The sequence below is a fragment of the Haemorhous mexicanus genome, chromosome 23 (genome assembly GCF_027477595.1).
Source record: "Haemorhous mexicanus isolate bHaeMex1 chromosome 23, bHaeMex1.pri, whole genome shotgun sequence".
NCBI lineage: Eukaryota > Metazoa > Chordata > Aves > Passeriformes > Fringillidae > Haemorhous > Haemorhous mexicanus.
This window is the reverse complement of record NC_082363.1, coordinates 4293658-4313553: the sequence shown is the minus strand read 5'-3', so window position 1 is coordinate 4313553 and position 19896 is coordinate 4293658. Positions and strand designations below refer to the sequence as shown.

The 19896-nt window shown below is 47.7% G+C and overlaps 1 protein-coding gene across 8 annotated transcripts in view; it reads left to right on the top strand.

Annotated features, from left to right (window-relative positions):
- The window catches only part of CAMTA1 (calmodulin binding transcription activator 1), a 242332-nt gene that overhangs the window by 203292 nt on the left and 19144 nt on the right, over positions 1–19896 (top strand). For 3 of the 8 annotated variants that reach the window (XM_059866815.1, XM_059866812.1, XM_059866808.1), the window contains 9 exons: positions 11341–11480; positions 12168–12364; positions 12713–12791; positions 13599–13914; positions 14277–14800; positions 15928–16115; positions 16485–16731; positions 17241–17312; positions 18345–18365. In XM_059866815.1, coding sequence (XP_059722798.1) covers positions 11341–11480; positions 12168–12364; positions 12713–12791; positions 13599–13914; positions 14277–14800; positions 15928–16115; positions 16485–16731; positions 17241–17312; positions 18345–18365 — 1784 coding nt within the window. Of the gene's footprint in view, positions 1–2794; positions 3699–11340; positions 11481–12167; positions 12365–12712; positions 12792–13598; positions 13915–14276; positions 14801–15927; positions 16116–16484; positions 16732–17240; positions 17313–18344; positions 18366–19896 lie in introns of those variants that run through there. The other 5 variants (XM_059866816.1, XM_059866809.1, XM_059866810.1 and 2 more) reach the window with 3 other exon arrangements.

Here is a 19896-nt window from a genome sequence, read left to right as displayed (position 1 = left end):
TAGCCAAGGTGAAAACTAATGTGAGTTTATTCTATCAATTAAATAAATACACAAATCCCTGACTTCTCTGTTTGCTTTAATTTCCCTGCTTAAAATCCTTGCCCTACTGACTGTTACGTAGTCTTGAGGGAAGGTTTTCGAGGAATATTTGTAGTCACAAAATATTGACAAGAATTTTAAAATTCTTTTTAATTAACTCAGTGGAACACTCTGAGTTCCTTTGCATTGTTAAAACACAGTTCATGATTCCAGCTGGACTGACCACTAACAGAGAAAATAGAGCTAACAGCCATACCCCAGGAATACCCTAGAGAAAGAACAATTTCCATCTCACCTAAGTTTAGATAAACAATTCCCTTCCACAAATTTCTTTAAAATAAAGTCAAAATCACACTATATGTGAATCGCTCTCTATGTTTTCAGTTACGTTAAGACAAAAATCACTTTTTTTTTGAGCACAGCACAAATACTTGCCTTTGGGATCAGGGACCAGTCCTGCTAATGACTGGGAAGGGTTGTGAGAGCATTTTCCACCATGCTTCTGCTTCTAGGAACTGAGCCAAGTGTAGGAATGAGCAGAGAAGGAGTCTGAAGGCAGCCTGTTCTGTGCCATCCTCTGAAGGGCTTCTTCCTTCATCAGTGTCTGCTGTGCTGTGAAGGATTGTGCACCCTCTTCTGAACTATACAGAGATGCTTGTTTTATTCTGAGTTTTCCTTATTTCACACCATGGATGAGTTAGGTCTTTTACAAATGGACAGTTGACACCAGCTGCTGGTGTTCTTGCATTTTTTCTAGTTAATTCGAATAGTGGTATTCTTTCTTTTCAAAGCAAACCTTTTTCTCATAAAGGAAGCACTCTCATGTGATCCTGGTCTCTGCTGATGAACTTGGCAGCCTTTTCTGTTTTCTATGTAAAACTCAGTTCTCAGAAGCCATTGTGTGTTTTTATAGTCATTTGATCTCACTTCCCATTCACTGTAGAGAGGTTCTTTTAAGAAAAAAACAAAAAGCAAATGAGGCTTGAAGAACTGAAGGCTGAACTGAAGGGCAGAGATGATCTCAGGGCAGATGCTTAAGGAATTATAAAGGCATTTCAGTACAGATTCCCAATGGAAAGCACGTTGTGTTTGCCCTCTGCAGAAGCCTTTGCTGCTTTCATAAAATGTCTGTAGAGATAGTGTTTCCTTAGCACAGGATGTGATCAGAAATTCTGGGGAAATGGCTGTGAGTGCTGTTGGCATACACTTATGCATCTGCAGGAAAGAGGACAGAACCTAAAAATAGGGGCAGGCCATGTGTGTACTGATGAGTCAAGTGTGTATGGGTTGGACAAGAGTGTGACTGGCACTGAATGTAAATGGCACTGACGCAGGAGCACCTGACAGGCAGCCTTTCAGCTGCTGCTGGGTTCTCAGTGCATGATCTGGCTGTCTTTCTCAGCTGGAAAACATAAAAAGACTGGGAGGGATGGGGCATGGTGGCTCACTTGTGTTAGCAAGATGAGGCCATGCCAGTGGTATCCAAACTCTCACTTCAGCCTTCGATCATCTGTGAGCAAACTGTTTGTGTGCTACCCGTGGCATTCCACAGTTTGAGAGGTACATGATTGCTGTACAGTGGTAATGTTATCACCAAACCCATAGCATGTGTCTCTTTAGTGGGACCAGGTGCCCTTCTTAGCCTGTGATGAGATGCAGGACACCAGTCAGGTAGGAGAGATGTGCTCAGTATCAGTGAGTGTTTTGCAGCAGTAAGAGACTTTCCATAGGAAAAAAGTCTGTGTTATAAACAGTATTCACAGTTTTTCACTCCTCTTTCCATCTGGGTAAAGATGACTGGTGTTTACATCTTGGATGTTACCATAAAAGATGATCTGTTTGGGTTCTCTGTGGGAAGAGGGATGAATGTTTTGTACCTTGTTAAAAAGCTGTGGTGCAGCTTGCTGGGATATGTTAGCATTGGTAGAGGACACAGATACCTTGTCCCTTGATAGGAGCTATCCAGTAAACTTCTCAAGTTTCTATTCATCCTCTCCTGTACTGACTCCTGCATGGTGTGGAGCCTTTGTCGGTTGTTTATATTCCTGCTGAGATGAGTTTGGTGGTTTTTTCCTTTCACACGCTATTATTAAGGACACTCTTTCAGGAAGCCAGTCTCCTACTGCTCTGACTGCATTTCCCAGACTGTCCTTTTCCATTTTGATCATAATGTGATTGAGTTGAGGCAAGGAGTATTTCATTTCCTATGCTGAGTGTTGTCTTCTGAGCCAGCCTGACTTCATGGTCAGGCATCGGATTCCTCTGGGAAGCCGTCTGTTCTCAGGCCGATGAGTGAACGTGCCCTGCTGCCCCGAGGAGTCTGCTCGGGGGCCTGTGATTCCAGTGGACCGTGGGACCGCACAGTCTCCGAAATTGTCAGGTTTTGCCTTATTAGACCAGTAAGTACAAATACTGTGTGTGTAGCGAAATGAGGAGAACTGTGGTAGGAGCGGGAAGGTGACCCAGGGATGGCGCGTCCCGGGGCTGACTCGCTCGTGTGCGGCTCGTTCCGAGGGCGGCGGGCGCTCGGTGCCCGGTGCGGGGCCGCTGTAAACACGGCGGGGCCGCCAATGGGGCCCGGTGACGTCAGGCCGGGGCGGGCCCGGTGGCGGAGCGGAGCGGGAGCGGGGCAGGGCCCGCCCGGCCGCGCCGCGCAGACAATGGGAGGCGGCGGCAGCCGCCGCCCGCCCGCAGCCGCACCGGGCCGGCGCTGAGCGCGGGGCGGGGAGCCGACGGACGCGGCCGGCCTCCCGCCATGGGGGCGGCGCGGGGCCCCGGCGTGGGCTGAGGGCGGCGGCGGGACCAGCGCCACTGCTCTCCGCCCGGCAGCCGGAGCACCCTGCGGCGCGGTCTGGGCGCTCTCCCCTTGCGAAGTGCCCGCGCTCCCCGGGGCAGGTGCCGGCCGTCCGGGACTTGGGGGTGTGAGAGCGTATCGGGCGCGGCGATGGCTCCGTGGGCGCGCCCGGGGTGACCGGGACGGCCGTCGATTCCCAGCCGCTGCCTGACCCTCCGCCCGGGACGCCTCTGCCTTCGCCGGCCGCCAGCTCCGGGGTGTTTGTCACGGCGCAGGGCGAGCCGGGGGGCGGGCGGCAGCCGCGGACCGGCCGCGATCCGCCGCGGGCTCTGAGGCGGCGCCGGTCCCGGGGCGAGGAGCGGCCCGCCCGTCCCCGCATGCCGGCCCCTGCCCCCCAGAGCCCGCTGCCGACCCTGGCCCCAGCGCTCGGGCCGCGATGCTCGCGGCCGCTGAACGGCGCCCGGGCTCGTTCTCCGCCGCGGCCGGGCGGGCCGCCCCGAGCCCCGGCTATGCCGGCCAGCATTAGCCCGGCCAGCCTTAGCCCGTCCGCTGCGGCCGCCGGGGCGCGGGGGTGGCACCGCTGAGACCCGCCGGCGCTGCGACAGGACGGCGGGGCTCCAGTTGGCTGCGAGGATGCGAGAGACGACAAGCAGGTCTGGGGGGAGCCTGCTCTGCCCGCCCCTGCTGCGGGGTCTGCGCCAGATGCTGGCTGGAGCCTCCGCCGATGCCTTGTAGACTCCCAGGTCAGTCCTCTGGTGCCAGGTGTTTCATTATTTACCTGGAAGCAGGTAGAGGGACTGCAGAGGGGTCCGGGACCCCCGGCCGTTGCAGGCGGATGCGCACATGTGACAAAGTACTGCTTTCAGTAAGTATTGCAGGATAAAGTGTTGCGCAGTGCTTGTTTGGGTTTAAATCTGCATGCTTCTGTGTCGTGCCTCACTCTGCTGCACTTCCACGGTGATTGCACGCCTTGCTGCTCGCTGTGCCCCCCTCACTGTGCCCCTAGCCGTGGGACGCGGTGGTGTTTTCATGCACTCGCCCTGCCGTGTTGGTCCTCAGCCCCTCCCAAGTGATGCTGCCGTGCAGGCTCAGAGTTGTGACAGCACTTTAATTGTAGCATCACGTGTGCAGCAGGACACATTACATCGGAGCGCCTCCAGCTCGCAGCCTCGTGTTCTGAGCTGGTACGGCACAGACCGAGGTCGGTAGCCCAGACCTTCTTGGGGATCTTAGGGATGCTGGAAGCACACGCCTGCTCTACACCACGGTATTGGAAAACTTGTTTTGCAGCGTGCTTTGCCAAAAAGAGTGGGACTAGGAAGAAGACTTCAGGAGACTCTGTGGACTGCTCGCAGTTTAGATGGGGTAAACATGACTGACGTCAGACTTGATGAAAGCTTCCAGCAAAGCTGACCTGTTCCAGTGCTTCAGTTTTGTAGCTTGCAGCAGTTCCTATTTATCTAACTTTGCAGCAAATAGAGGCCATTTTATAGCATGCTGCTCTTCAGTCTGGTGATTTCGGAGTGAGTATTTTGACTCTTGAGGTTGCAGATTTAAGGAGAGAAAACTTGGGTCAGTATTGTTACCATATGCATACATAAATTTCATATACAGCACTGTAAGCACAGATACTGCATGTGTGGCATGAGATGCTTTTTTCCTGTCTGTAGTCCTTTGGCATGTAGCCCTAGGAGGAGGAAATCTCCAGGAGCCCTGGGTAGTAGCACTGGGCAGGTGAGCAGCAGCACAGCACGTTCTCCCAGGCTGTTGCTGTTGCACACATCCAAGAGCATTTTCCCCTTACATTTTTCATAGTATTGGCACCTGTCAGGTGGGTTTCTGACCTGAGATGCAGAGACTGACCTTAGGCAGCCAAGTTTTTATACAAATTACAAAACAGCACAAGAAGCAATGTCTTTAGCAGTGTGTCCTACTCTAAAATATATAAAGTAGACACGGCATGTTTAAAACTTTCCTTTGTTTCCTGAAGCAGCTGTTCCTGGATAGCATTAAGATCTTGCCCTCCCTAAGCCCTGGGGAAGAGAAGCCTGAAAAATAGGGCAGTAAGTGCTTTATTGCTGTTGGTATAGAGACTGCCACTTGGGGAAGAAGTCAGCCTGAGCAACCTTCTTGCTTCTCTTTCCTAGTAATGGCGTGATAGAGAAGTACCCTGTTTTGAGGGAGCACTGGCTTCTGGAGGTTACAGAGAGGAACAGAGTGATCCCAGATGGCATGGGAGTAATAGCTAGAGTCCTACAGCATGGGAAGAACCATGGGGAAAGTGTTGACAGTAAGAAATCATGCCTTGGCAGGTGCATTAATGGCTTAAAATCACTGACAGTACCTGTGTGTGCAGGTCTGGATGACTTCATCATTCCTGCCCACATCCAGTAGTGTTCATTCCTTGGGTGAGAGCATGGAGTTTCTTCAGCTGCTGCTTAGGCTCAGAGTGTACAATACAGTGTTTTCCTCATCTCATACCTCAGTATTGTGGCATTTCTCACTGATCAAAAGCCCTGGAAGTGACCTGCCTCATTAATATAGATATGCATTTGTCCTAGAATATGAATTTTAAATGCTTGCATTTGTTGGTAGAGACTGTGACCTGTAATAGCTTACTGCTAAAGAGAAGTTCTCATAAGGGGTGTTGAGGATGTAACCACAGTTTTATTTCAGAAATAGGTGTTCCTGCAACAATGCCACCTCAGAAATCAGCATTAAATGATAAAATTGTTACTGCAACATGAAAGATGTTCGGGATTTGTCCTGTACAGAAGAATTGAGCAAGATTTTGTAGACCAGTGACAGATAATTTGCAAAATAGAAACAGAGCAGTGGCACTGTGAGTGACGTGGCCTTAGACTGCTTCCATCCCCACCCACAGCTTGTGCAGTATGAGAGAATATGGTGAGAGAATTCTGGCTTGCTCTGCAAAACAGAAAAATGTCTTCATGCTGCATGGCTTTTTTTACATGCTCAGCTGTCACACTTGTTCAGTCTGTGTGTGCTCACGCAGGGAATGACTTAACACAGAAACTGCTGCTAAAGAAACAGCACAGGCTGGGAAGCCAAAGCCCTCAGAGTGACTCCTCCACACCAGAGTATCTAAGCACAGTGCTTGGGAGCATGCAGACTTTGCACACCCCTGTTAGCTCAGTGTTCAGCATTCTGCGGGGCAATAATTACATGCTGAGCAGATGCAGCCCCAGTGGAATGTGCAGGAGGTCATGGACCCTCATCCTTTAGTTCTTTTAGCCAGATACTGTCTGTCAGTTTGGTTGGGCAGCATGTTAAAGACCTCCAGATGTCCAGGGGAGAGTGTGAAAAAAGAGCAAGTGTTGTTAACACTGCTTGCTACTGAGAACTGCCCATTAATTTTTCATCTGTATTTTCAGCAGTATTTCTCTGTAATAGTTCTGGCTGCACAGCCAAGTCATGTGTGGCACAGACAGTTTCTTGCTGTTTGAAGCTTGCTTGGCAGAAGGACTGAAGATCCTTGGGGATGTGTTCTTGTCTGGTACAGCAGTGTGCAGAGATGAGAAAAGCAGCTCTCTGTGCTCATTTCTTAAAATTGGCCTGTTAAGCAGAGGAGGGCTTGTCACTTACTGCTGTGCCTTGCTATTCTCTTAGCTCCATGCCCTGGGCTGTGGTGGTGTTTTGGGTATCACACAGAGGAAGGGCAGAAGTGATGTTTGATGGTGTGCCTTTACTACCTGTTGTAATAAAGTGTGGGCAGAGGCAGTGCTCTGAGCTGTGCCTGTCCAAGGGGGACAGCTCAAAACCAGAAATCCTGCTGTTGGAAGAGGCTTTGGGTTAGGCAGTGGGAAGGGCTGTGCAGAGGCTGTTGTGGGGGTGTAGGTGAAGTGCTGTGTTTTAGCCCCCCTGTCAGTACAGGGTCTGTGCAGTCAGGAGCTGTTACCAGGCTGCACAAGGCACGTGCTTCTGCAGCCTCCAGTGAAAACTTGTGTCACGTAAATGGCTGGCATCTGTTCAGATCCTTACTGAGGAAATTCAGTGTTTATTGGAGAGCACTGAGGGAGAAAATGGAGGTGTGGCTTCCAGAATCTTGGAGATTAAACTAACTCCTCTGCTCCCTGCATTTTCCACTCTCTGTGCGTGCTGTGGTGGCTTATTGAAATGTTGGTACAGGTGTGCTTTAAATTCATTGTGGAGGGATCCGGGTTAAGAAAACACCACTGGATTAAACCAACCCTAAAATAAAAAAAAAAATAAATAAAGGTAACATTAAACAGTATCCAGCTTGTCTGCATGTAACTGTGCAAGCATACAGGCTGTAACTCTGTAAGATGCTGGCTGATGTAAACAACCATGTATCCTTAGAGGATTTGTAGCAGAATTGTTCTGCATCTTTAGATGGATTCAGTGCATAACCTGCTGTCATTACTGTGATCAGTAGTAGGCTCTCTCACAATGCAGATGGAAATGAAGCTTGTTCTGCACTTGAAAGATGGGTCATGTTTTAGGGAAATTATTATGAAACTCAAACCAGTTGCTTAGTACTGGTCAAAATCTGACCAGGCAGCTCCTCCCAATCCCTCCCTGCTGGGACAGTTCAGCTCCCCTCACGTTGCCACCACCTCTCCTTGTTATGCTAGGGGAAAGATAGTGAGAAGTAATTTTGGTGTTACATTGATACTGTGGAATTTGAAGAATAATAATTTCCATGAAAGATACAGTGTTCAGAATTTTCTGTGAAATTACTCTGTCTCTTGGAGATACAGAAATGTGGTTATTGTCATCACCTTTGGTGGAGGAAGCCTTGAAGAACACCTTGAGAAGCACTCTCTGTAGTTTCCTAAAGAACATTAGAATGTTTCTTACATTGATATGTAGTGGAAAAACTCAATAAATGCACAAATTTGCATGTCTAACTTTTAAGCTCGCTAAAAGATTTCAAGTTCTATCATCAAAACCAGAATTTTTGGGCAAAACCTTAAATATATGAATATGTTAGTATCCATGTGGATCTTTGTTGCCTTTGGACAGAGTGAGGGTGCTTCCAGTGCAAGACATTTCCTTGGGTTCAGGCTGTTTAGATTTCCTGTTCAGGCTGTTTAGATTTCCTGTAGCAGGAGAAAAGCTTATTTGGACAGTGATCTTTATGTTGTTGAGCTCTCATCTTCAGTGCACTGCAAGAGACTTGTTTGTCATGAGATCTGGTGGCTGTAAAAGACAAGAATGTGGAAACTGTTCCTGTAACTTCAATGCCTGTTAAGCAGGTGGCCCTGCAGAGACCCCCTGAAGTGAGGAAGAGAGAAAAATGAGAAATAACAAAGGATAAAAGGTCTTGAACTTCTCAGAGTGCTAGCTGTAACATTCAGCCCTGTGGTTGTTGTAGCCCTTCTCTCAGGCATTGCAAGGTGCATCAGTTGGCTCATCAGCAGTGTGTGAAACAGCTGGACATGGTCCAAAATGCTGCTAATCTGGTGTGTGTTCAGGGCTGGGGTGGGAAAGGAGCATTTTGCCTCACTGCTGAGTTCAGGAGAAACCTTGGGGGAAGTTGTTCTTTCTCCCGCTCCCTCCCTGCCCTTCCCTTTTTTTTCTTTTTTTGTGTTTTTGTTTGGGGTTTTTTTGTTTGGTTGTTTTTTTGTTGTAGGTTTTTTTTTGTTGTTGTTGTTAGTTTCTTGGGGGGTTTTATTTGTTGGTTTTTTTTTTGGTTGACTAGTGCAGTGCATGCACTTCAAATGACCAGGGTTCCTTTTGAAAGGGACATCTTGGTGTAGTTGACACTACAGAATGATGAAAACATGATACATAAATAATGTTAGAATTGTCATCAGTTGTGGCTTGCTTAGGCACTGATTTTGGTCACCTGGGAAATGGGCAGCATGGGGACACCTTCCCTGCACTGCTGCCCCACTTAGCTCGTTTGCTGCCTGGAGCTTTTTCATTTGGGGGCACACCCTGATCTGGGTAAATTCTGGTGGTCTCTTCTAGACACAGGGAGGGCTCTGGCCATGCTGTGCTGGTGCTCCAGAATGTTTGTTTCTACTTCCCATTTTACCAATAGCAGCATATTTCTAAGATGCCTGATGTGGTCAGAACCAGTTAGTCCTGCTCTTATTATTTCCAGGAGCACTGCCAGGTGTCTGAATAGGAATACCTGGGAGCACCAGATGTTTTGAATTCTGTTTCCTAAGAAAAATTCTGTTTTCATTTCTTTGGTGTAGTGTTTTGTTTAGTGTCTGAGGACACTGGTGGGTGACAGGTATACCTTTGGTAACTTCAGTCTTCTGACAAAAACTGCCAGGAAGTTCTCAGTATCTTTGGGATCAGGAAAGGTGGAGGCTTCACTCATTACAGATCATAAAGCCCAGAGAGAAGAGCCTGGAAAATAGTCACAAACATAAGGCCATCCATTTCTGTTCCAGAGTGGCTTCAGATTGAAAAGAAAATGGGGAGAAAATAGTAATCTGTACTTCTGTGTTTCACTGGAATTGTCTTCTCCTTTTGTGTTCAGGTGTACAGAATTATTCTCTCTGTACCCCTGAATAAGTAGGAGCAAATCCCAGAATCTTGCAGCCCTGAGCTTGTTGGTTTATTGCTCCAGTTCAAGCCAAATTTCTTTTTTTAAAAAGATGCTGCATGTGCCTGTACAAGGCTGAGGGCTCAGATGTGATACCCAGTGTGGCTTGCTGCTCTCAGCTCTAATAAATGCAGGTGCTGGTAGCCAGCTGGGAGAGTGGCATTACCTGTGTGGAGTCCAGGTGCCTGGGCTGTGTTTGCACAGGGAGGGGAGGCTCAGCAGGGCCAGGGCTGTGCCAGTCTCTGCAGTGGACGTGCTCTGCCTGGCAATGGGGAGGGAGGAGACAGCGGTGTGGACTGCACTGCAGCACACTGCAGCACTCCTGGAACAAAGATCTGCTGGGCAAACAGGGCTGCTGGTGCTGCTGTGTGCTGACCACAGCTGAGGGACAGGGCCCTGACACCTCATCAGTACCATCAGTGTGTGGTGATACAGCTGCCAGTCCTTTCCCAGGGGCTTTACAATTAACAGGACAAATGAAGGATTAGTGAGACACTGATAATAAATCTTTTGGACTAGTGAGCTCACCTCTGACATGAGTTTAGATGGGAGGTGCTGGCCACAGTCCTTTGTCCCTGGCTCTTGAGCAGCCAGAGGGGGATGCTGAAGCTAGCCAGAAGGGAGTGGAGCTCTTGCCTGCTCTCAGACCACAGCAGCCTCTTGGTGAGAAAGGGATGTCTCCAGCCAGTGGAGCCGAGCTGTCCTGTACCAGTGGTCTGCAATATTGTCCTTAGTGCAGCTCAGCAGAGATCCACATCTCTGCAACACCTTCTGCTGAGAGCTGTGCCTCAGAGTGTAGCATATGAGTACTCCTACAGCCTTCCAGGGAGGGCTCTGTGCTCTTGAAGAAGACTGACATGTTTAAAACTTCATCACAGCGTGTCTATTTTGGTGCACGTACTCCTTTTGCTGTCACTGGCAGTGGTGCTGGGTTTATGAGTGTTCTGCACCTCCACACCATCTCTATGGGTGCATGAAACTGAACACTATGGGGACTGTCCCTTACAGTTTACTACCTGTGCTCTTAGCATGATATCAAGATTCATTTAATGTTCCCTATGCACAAAACAGTTCTGCCCAGCTTCACATGAGCTGCATGAAACTGCAGAAGGAGCTTTGCATTTGCAGCCATTCCCTCTGCACTGACTGGCTCTATCCAGAGAATCCTTGCCTCAGCTGATCTCTACAGGATCAGGTTTAATCTGTCTGAACCTCTCTGCTCCACCATTCAAGCCTTAGTAGCTGTAGGATAGTGCTTGTGTTAAAATGCAAGGAGGGGAAAATCAGTAACACAGATTTCTGCAGGGACCAGAGGGCTCCAGAGTTGCATGGCTTTCCAGAGTGGTGTTACAGGATTGTCAGTGACCATACACCAAATTCTGGTGGTTCTGTTTCTGACACTTGGCTGAAGCTGTTTTCCAAGAAAGGGGGCCTGCCAGGGAAAGAGAAAGTGCCCTGTTAAAGGCTCCCTTTCCTAAGCACAGAAGGAAGCAGAGAGTCTTTTTCTTCCAGATACCATAATTGCATGATTCCAGGATGAAAGCCAAGCTGAATTCAGGACTGTATTAAAGAAGGGTTGACTCTAAAATGGCAGATGTGATCTTACTGAAATGCTCAGTGAATGGGTATATTTGCTTAGAGTTTGTGTTTTGAAAGACTTTGCATTACTCCTTGTACTGTATGCCTACAGCTGGACTCACAGGGAAAGGGATTTGTCTTCTGCCTGCATTTATCATTTTTCTGTGTGTTTTCTGTAAGGATGTTCTCTGGAATTGCAGTCAAAGGGTTGCTGCAGGAAGTTGAAGAGCTAGGATGAAGAGCAAGTGTGTGTGCATTTCCAAGCAGAGCAAATCTCCTCTTTCACTTCCAGAATAGCTGTTTGTGACTTCCTGTAGTTGGCAGTCAAAGCCTGAGCTTCCTTTCCGTGGAAATGTCCTTACTCTGGCTTTCTCCAACCCAGATAACCAGTTCAGGATGTCCATACTGGAGCGACTGGAGCAGATGGAGAGGAGAATGGCTGAAATGACAGGCTCCCAGCAACACAAACAAGGAGTAGGAGGCGGGAGCAATGGGAATGGGAACAGTGGAACACAGGTGCAGGTATGAACCCTTCTGTGTCCAGACACAGCTTTGTACTTTCTTACCAGAGGTTTTTTTTTAGGGGGTGGGGTTTGGGAAGGGTCATAGTTTGTCCTAAGTAACAAGTCTGGTTTGTGGGTGTCTAACAGCAGCTGGTTTTTGGTCACATTTCTTACTGTGTGAGTACTTGTAGAAGTGGAAGGCTGCCAGTTCAGGGCAAGCTGCAGCTCCTCTTAGTAATAGTAGCTTCTTCAAGCCAGGTCTCATAAGCTCTTGGAGGTCTATTACTCACCTAAGATAGCTCAGCTATTTTTGGAGGCATAAAATCAGCAGGATGGCTTCTGTCGCAGTGTTGGAAACAAAAAGGTTTAATAAAAGGCAAAATAACAAATAGAGAAAAACCAAGCTAGGTGCAAGAGGTTCTTGCTCGTGGTAAAACACCTCACAAAAGCCACTAGTTTCTTTGTTCTCTTCTTTTTCTAGTAACTTGCTCAGGTGGGACTTTTTGGCTTCTGTCTAATTAGCCATCCTTAAGTTTGAAGTGAAGTCCCCAGGGTCCTATGAGGTGTCTTTTTCACCTAATCGAGGAAAGAAATTTCTGGGCTTCTTTCCTTTTTGAGGGGACAAAGGACAGTTCTGTCACTCCATCAATAGAGGGCACATTCCTGTTCCCCTCCATGGTTAACTGGGATGTGTGTGGTGTTCCAGTGCGTTTCTGGGACTGGGACCCTGGGCAGCTGCTTTGAGAGCCGTGTGGTGGTGGTGTGTGAGAAGATGATGAGTCGTGCGTGCTGGGCGAAGTCCAAACACTTGATCCACTCAAAGACTTTCCGAGGAATGACCCTGCTCCATCTGGCTGCTGCCCAGGGCTATGCTACTCTCATCCAGACCCTCATCAAGTGGCGGTAAGACCCAGCCTGCTGGATTCTGGCTGTCAGCACAGGCATGGCAGGAGCATTTATAAACTCTGCTCAGTCCATGTTTCTGGTTGTCTTGTACAAAGAGCCAAGCCCCTGAACTTGTTCCCATGCCCTGATCTGATGGGACCTGTCTCTTGAGAGCTGCTGGATCTATCATGCTCTTCATGCCTCTGGTGGGAGCACTGTTTGTAGTAAATACACACGTTGTGGGCGTGTAGTAAATACATGTGTGTGGCCTCTTCTCTGTGGTACAGTGCTTTGGATAAATCTGTGCTTAGACAATGATCCTGACATGGCTAAAGAGCATTATTCCTTCTCTTGTTTCCCCTGCAGCACCAAACATGCAGACAGCATTGATCTGGAGCTGGAAGTTGACCCTTTGAATGTGGATCATTTCTCCTGCACTCCTCTGGTAAGAGCAGGCTCTGAAACTTCTGAGAGAGTCTGAGGGCACTTTGGGGAGTTCTTTCTGATGTATTTTCCTAAAGTATTTCACTCTCTGTAGAGTGCATGTTCCTGCTGTGTAAATGGTAAGACATGGCACTGTCAGCTTCCTGGCATTTTGTTGAGAGAGAGCACACAGAACAAAACTTTGTCATTGAGAAACATGAGGAAAGGAGAGAGACAGATGGTTCTGGTTAGTGTTTTACACAGCATCTAGTCTCCACTATCATGGTGTGAAAAGGACTTTACATGCCTTCTTTCACATTGTCCTCTGTGACTGTTTAACTGTAGAGGTTGTAAAGTTATAAACTGTCTTGGTTACTGGAGTAATGAAATCATGATTGAGAACTTACACAAGCGAAAAACCAAAACAGATGGAACCAGAACTGCCAGTTTACAACTCAAGAGTATTGATTTTATGGTTTCCAACCTTTGATCCTGTCTGCATATTTCTGATGTTAGAAATTCCTTTGTGTATGAAGCTATTCTGTCTCTGCAATGGTGTCAATGTCACTAAAAAACCCCAAAACAAACTTTCAGCTTTGTCAGTTGGAGGTTTCTCTGTTGTAGGAGAGAACAGCATGTATTCAGTCCCCTATGTTGGGTTGGGTTGGTTTTGTTGGGTTAGGACATTTACAAACATGATCTGCTGGCCTTGAGCATGTCATGGTTTTGTCTATCAGAAGTTTTTCCTTGAGCTGGGAGCAGACTCCACTTCATTAACAAGAAAGGGGAAGGCAGGTGTCCAGTGGGTCAGTTACCTTTTCTTCTTCAGATGTGGGCCTGTGCCCTGGGCCACATGGATGCAGCTGTTGTGCTGTACAAGTGGGACCGCCGAGCCATCTCCATCCCGGACTCCCTCGGGAGGCTGCCCCTGGCCATCGCTCGCTCTCGGGGCCACGTCAAGTTGGCAGAGTGCTTGGAGCAGCTACAGCGAGATGAGCAAACTCAGCTTGGGCAAAACCCCAGGATTCAGTGCCCCTCGAGCACAGACTCCAACACAGAGAGCTGGGTGTCCCAGTGGCACAGTGAGCTTGTTGCCTCTCAGGAGCCTCAGAAGGGAGTCACAGTGATTTCCAGTACAAACACAGGTAAAGCATCCATTCAGCTCTGTTTTGCTGACATTTAACATGTGAAAATGTGGGGGCAAGGAGCTCACCTGGGCAGCAGGTGCCACCTGTAGCCTTGCTGTCCATGCTTAATTCTTTTCTGGTGCTACATATGCTTGCATAAGCATTAGGAAGAGGAGTGAATGCCTGCTTTGGAAAGACTTGTGTATCTTAGTAGTGGGTGAGACTGTATCCTCCCTGGGTGGTTGTTACTCCCTTTGCACATCCTCTCAGGTGTCCATAGAGCACAGCACAAACTTTGGCCTGAGGCAGAATCTGTTGATGTTCCTGTAGCAGTCGTGAGCTGCATGTTTAGTTTTGACCATTGATCTGTTTGTTTACAGAGCTGAGGCGGCCAAGATCAGAACCTTCCAGCTATTACAGTAGTGAGACTCAGAAAGATTACCCTGCACCCAAAAAGCATAAGCTGAGCCCTGAGTATTTTCAAGCCCGGCAAGAGAAGCTGCTTTCCACTGCACTGAGCCTGGAACAGCCAAGCATTAGGAAGCAGAACTCCAGCTCCAAGCAATCCTCCACTGAGACAATCAGCCCCAGTGAAGGGCTGAGGGACTATGGCCGGGAGCTCTCCCAGCACATCCCAGAAGTTCCTGGGTACCGGGGCTCTGGCAGCCAAGCAGGCATCAAATGGAACCCAAAAGACATTTATATTGGTGTGTCTGCAGTGCAGGTGGCAGGGAGCCAGAAGGGCACTGCCCTGGGGAAGGAGGCTGTGGCCCATCGGCTCCGCCAGCGGGAGCAGATGAATGTGTTGATGATGGCCGACAGGGAGATGGTGGATGCAGAACTCTTGTCCTACAGGGACAGCGCAGGGGATGAGGACTGTTTACACCACATGGATGAACTGCAGGTAAACACATCCACAGCACCACGATCAGCAGTCTCATAGAGTGTGGAGGCTGCACAGAGCATCCTGACCTTGAGAAACTCCCATGGAGGCCTCTAGAGACTGAATTGTGCTTTGAGGGAGGAGGTGGTCACACAGTCAATGTATATTTTCTTCCAATTTCAATGCTGACATAAAGGCTTATGGTTAGCATTTAGGGTTGTACACTTCAACAGCATACAGAATGCACAAAATTGTTTGCGGATGTGCAAGGAAAAAGGCAAAAGCAGAGCCTGATCACAGCAGTGCATGTGACTCAGGTGGCCCAATAGTCCTATGGGAACTGGGCAGAAGTTCCTACAAAGACAGTGTGAGAGGGGTAGTGCTGTGGTTGCAGGCCAAGCCTCTGCACTTCAGAGGGAAAGAGGTAGGAAAGAGTGGAGAATGGAAAAGACAGTGTATTTGGGGAAGGAAGAATCCCACTAGGTATGGAATAGAGGAAATAAAAATATAACAGAAGCAGGAGAGATATATGAGAGGTAGTCACTGGGAGAAAGATACTGTGATTGCCTGAGCAAACTTACTTGTTCTGCCTTGGCATCTCTGAGTGTTCTCCTCTGGCTGGTGTAACAGGGGTGAAGCAGAGCATTGCAAAACAAGAATAGTTTTCAGTTCCCTGAGTTGAAAATTCCTGTGAAACTTGCTGAGCTGAGGGATACCATTCAGAAGAATTCCTGACAGTGTTTTGTCCCAGGATTTTTAACTTCTCTTGATGTGCCTTTATTGTCCTGTTGCGCTCTACTGCACATCTCAGCAAGAGTGGCAAAGTCACTTTTCCTTTGGAAATAACTTACCAGTGACAGCTGTAGAGGGAGGGCCCAGAGACCTTTCTCCAGATCTCTTGGGCTCCCCACAAAGGGAAAAAAGAGGTCCAGGGAATATGAAACCCTGCAGTGCTTGGTCTGAAGAGGCAGAAAAGCAAATGGGCACTGGTTAATGCATTTCTCTCCACTGCTGAAACAAACAGTAGACTCCAGCTTACACAGGTTTGGGCAAAATGGGGAATTCTGTCTAAAGCTGGGCTGTAACGTGGAAGCAGAAGGCACCTTCTTCCAGGCAGCTCAAGTCTGCTGTTCTTTCCCCCTTGGCAGGTGAACATGATGACACTTGCAGAGCACATTATTGAAGCTACGCCTGACAGGATCAAGCGAGAGAATTTTGTGCCAATGGAGTCGCTGCTGGTGGAGAGGACAGACAGTGCTGCCATGAGCACCACCATGAGCTGGCTGGCCAGTTACCTTGCTGATGTTGATCACTTGCCCAGTGCTGCACAGATCAGGTCAGTGAGAGCTGTGAGGTTGCTCTGGGTTTTGGTGTGGTGTGAGTGCTGGGCAGCATGTTCTGACTCTTCAGCCTGCAGCTGCCAGTTCTCAGTAAGACTCAGTTCTGGTCTTGCTGGCCCAGGCACACTCTTGTGCTCAGATGTATTGTTGGCAGCACAGCTACAAATTCATGGAATGGGGTTTTCACTCCAGCACCACATCTGTGCAGTGCAGGACAGGCAGGCTCAGGGGTGTGGGATGTTGCTTGGAGAGAGAGACAGGAGCATTAACTTCTGTCTTGAACTCAGAAGTGTTGTTGTCCTTATCTGTCATGCCAGCCCAAGTGCTTTGTAAGCCAATAATTCCTACTGTGATTGGTGTTTCAGAAGTCTGTATAGTGAACCCCTGACCCCTTCTTCGAACACCAGCTTGAGCCCTGCAGGCTCACCAATCAGTGAAATAGCTTTTGAGAAACCCAGCCTTCCCTCGGCAGCAGACTGGTCTGAATTTCTGAGTGCATCCACCAGCGAGAAGGTAGAAAATGAGTTTGCACAGTTAACTCTGTCTGATCATGAGCAGAGAGAACTCTATGAAGCTGCCAAACTCGTCCAGACAGTATTCAGGAAATACAAGGTATGTGGCTCAAAAGTCCAGTGTCTTCCTCGATGGGTGTGAGAGAGAGAGAGATTATAATTTGTTACAAACCAAAATGTGTTTTGTCCAGGGACAAAAATACAGTTTCTCCCATAACCTTTTCAATGTTTCTGACATTTGCTTGTTGATGTTTGCCCAACAAGTACTGTGTAGGAAGTGCATGCCATGCTGTGGCAGAGCAGCAATCACAAAGCACATCCTCAAAATGTACCCCAGATGTTCTGCTTAGTTACCCATTTGGTGTAAAGATGCATTTTGAAGATTTGTTCCTTATGTGAGTTGACAGCAGAGGCATCTCCAGGAAATGCCTAGGCCTGAGTTGGACCAGGCAGCATTGACAGGAGAGGTTTTCCCTTCAAGCAGCCAAGAGCCAGGTCACCTGTCCTGGGGACAGGAGAGGTTTTCCCTTCAAGCAGCCAAGAGCCAAGTCACCTGTCCTGGGTTTTGGTGCACTCTGCCTGATGCTGCTCCTTCCTTTGTCCACACAGGGTCGTCCTCTCCGGGAACAGCAGGAGGTGGCTGCTGCTGTTATTCAGCGTTGCTACCGAAAGTACAAACAGGTAATCAAGAAAATGAAATCTTATGAAGCACGTGGAAGTGCCATGAATGCAGCCTGTTGTAGTGGGCATTGTCCCACTGTTCCTCTCCTGTGCTTTTCAGCATGCAGTAGTGAAGTACCTTGCTCAGGCAAAATTGAAAAGGGAAGAAGATTCGTGCTCTGAATCTTAGTTTTTGAGGGAATCCTTGAAATTTGTTTGTGATAATGCCTGTGGTTTTGCTGTGAGATGGAGGGCTGTGATGTATTCCATATTGGCCTTTATGCATGCTACAGCCTGAGGATTCTCTGACTAGTTGCTTGCCAAATTTCATTGTGAAATTGAAGTTGGTTTTGCCTTTGATAAAGGTGAAGATGAAAAATAGGTTGTTTTATTTTCACTTACTAAACTTTTAAACTGTGGGAAGTCACGTGTTGTAGGTTGATGCAAGTTTTTCCAGGACTGAGACTGTTCTCCAGACTCTGGTTGGAGACATGTTTTCAGGCTGAGTTCTCAACCCCAGAAAAAGAAGATACCTTTCCTTTTTGATTTTTTGTTAGTTTGTTGTTGTTGTTGTTGTTTTTTGGTGGTTTTTCTTATTTGGTTTGGGGCGCTTTTTTTGTTTAGTTTCATTTGGGTTTTTTTTTTTTTTTTTGGTTTTGGGGTTTTTCTGGTGAGGACTAGAGCCCACATCCCTCTTCACACGTTACCCTGCTAGACACAGTGTGTCTAATGCCTGGCAGCATGGTAACAGAAAGTGAGGAAAGGCACCCATGCTCTTTTACAACCCTCAAAAACATTTATTTGGAAAGTCTTTCTAGTGTTAGGTGACTGCATTGTGGTTCACATCCAACCCATCACATGGCTTTCATTCTGGAGTGATGCTTCCTATAGTAGGGGAGCTTAATTCCATTCAAAAACTGCTTGAAAATTGCTTTGTCTTGGATCCTGGAATCACTTCTTTTTGAAAGAAGATTGTTTGGGTCTTTTGTTTTGTTTTGCATTCTTTATTTGCAGAACTAACATTAACTATGTATTTTTCTGTTTCTCCCCAAGCTTACTTGGATAGCCTTGAAGGTAATACAAATACAAACACTATTTTGGAAACAGTTCCCTCTGGGTCACTAATTTTCACACTCAGTACAAACAAGGAGAACCTGGCATTTTGGAGAAACCTTTTAATAGTATCCACTAATAAATGCCTGTGGTTGAGAAATCAGTGACAAACCAGACTTTCTGGGAATTGTGTAGGGGCTGCTGTGGCACAGTTGCATCAGCTCCCAAGATCAGGGATGGGCTGAGCTGTTGGGAGGGATTTGCAGCCAGTTTCCAGAGGACAGGCTTTAGTGCTCCTGATCAGCTGTCACTTGGTGACCTTTGCCTTGGCATTTGGGGAGCACAGAACATTTATCCCACCTGTGAGCCAATGTCCTCTGCATTCTGCTTGCCTGCTGAAGTATTTAGACCATTCATCTTTGAAATACCTGTGTGCTGAATTCCTAAAACCATCACCTCAGTATGTTGCTGCTCTTGCTGGAGGCACAACTGTTGGTGCCACTGTTAAACTGTTCCCAGTCAGTAATTCTCTGCTGGAAAGATGGATTTCCCAGCTGTGCAACATCTTGATCTCATCAGATTCTAGAATCAAATGAGCTTTTCTCAGGGCTACCAGGAGGCAAGGTGTGCTTTTCCTGGAGAGAATATGTCCTTGGGGTGATATTCCATCCACAGCTTCCCCCTGCCCTGTGGTTTTGGGTCAGGCTGAGAACTGTTCTGTCACCACAAGTGGGCTGAGCTCTGGGCACTGAGCTCACCAAGGCTTTCCTCTCTGGGCAAGAGCTCAGGTGACATCTCCACTGATCCCCTTTGCAGAAAGAAGAAGGGAACAAGAGGAGGACAGGGTGCAGCTACTCAGGTCTTAGAGCTGCATGCAGACATGGTGGGGTCTGGTGTGTGCAGGGACTGCTGATTTCTCTTTCACATGCCTTATTCCTCTGATCTGTTACTGCACTGATCAGCAAAGGTTTGTGACTGGATTGGAACAGTCACAGCTCATGGCATGGTTTTGTATTTGAACCCTTCTGTTCAGGGGTTTGTAACTCAGCCACAGAAGTCCCATCTGGGCTAAAACTTGGAAGGAAAACCATTACCAGCCCATGGGTGGACTTACTTAAAACAGCGAATTTAAAATCACAATCTGATCCATTAATTAAAAAATGTTAAAAAGAAAAAGGAAGGAAACAAAAAAACGAATGGGAATTAATAATGGCAAAATATAACTGCTCCTAACGACTGCTTCAATTCCAAAAAGTGAAATTTGGTAAATGGTGGTCTGTGATGATATTGGAGGATTTTTTGCTTTGGGGTTATGTTGGGGGAGTTGTTTGTTTGCTTTTGGGCTTTTTTTTCCCTAGTAGAGTGGAAAATACTGAGGTATGTTAAGACGTCACCCTGTACTGGGCATTAGCTGCTGTAGCATCTGTCTGAAGAAGTGAGCAGAAGTTAAAGCTGATAAAATATCCAGGAACAATAGACACATCAGTTTTGAAACTATTAAAACTATTAAAACTTGCCAAAATAAGATCAGCAAACACTGAAAACCACTGTT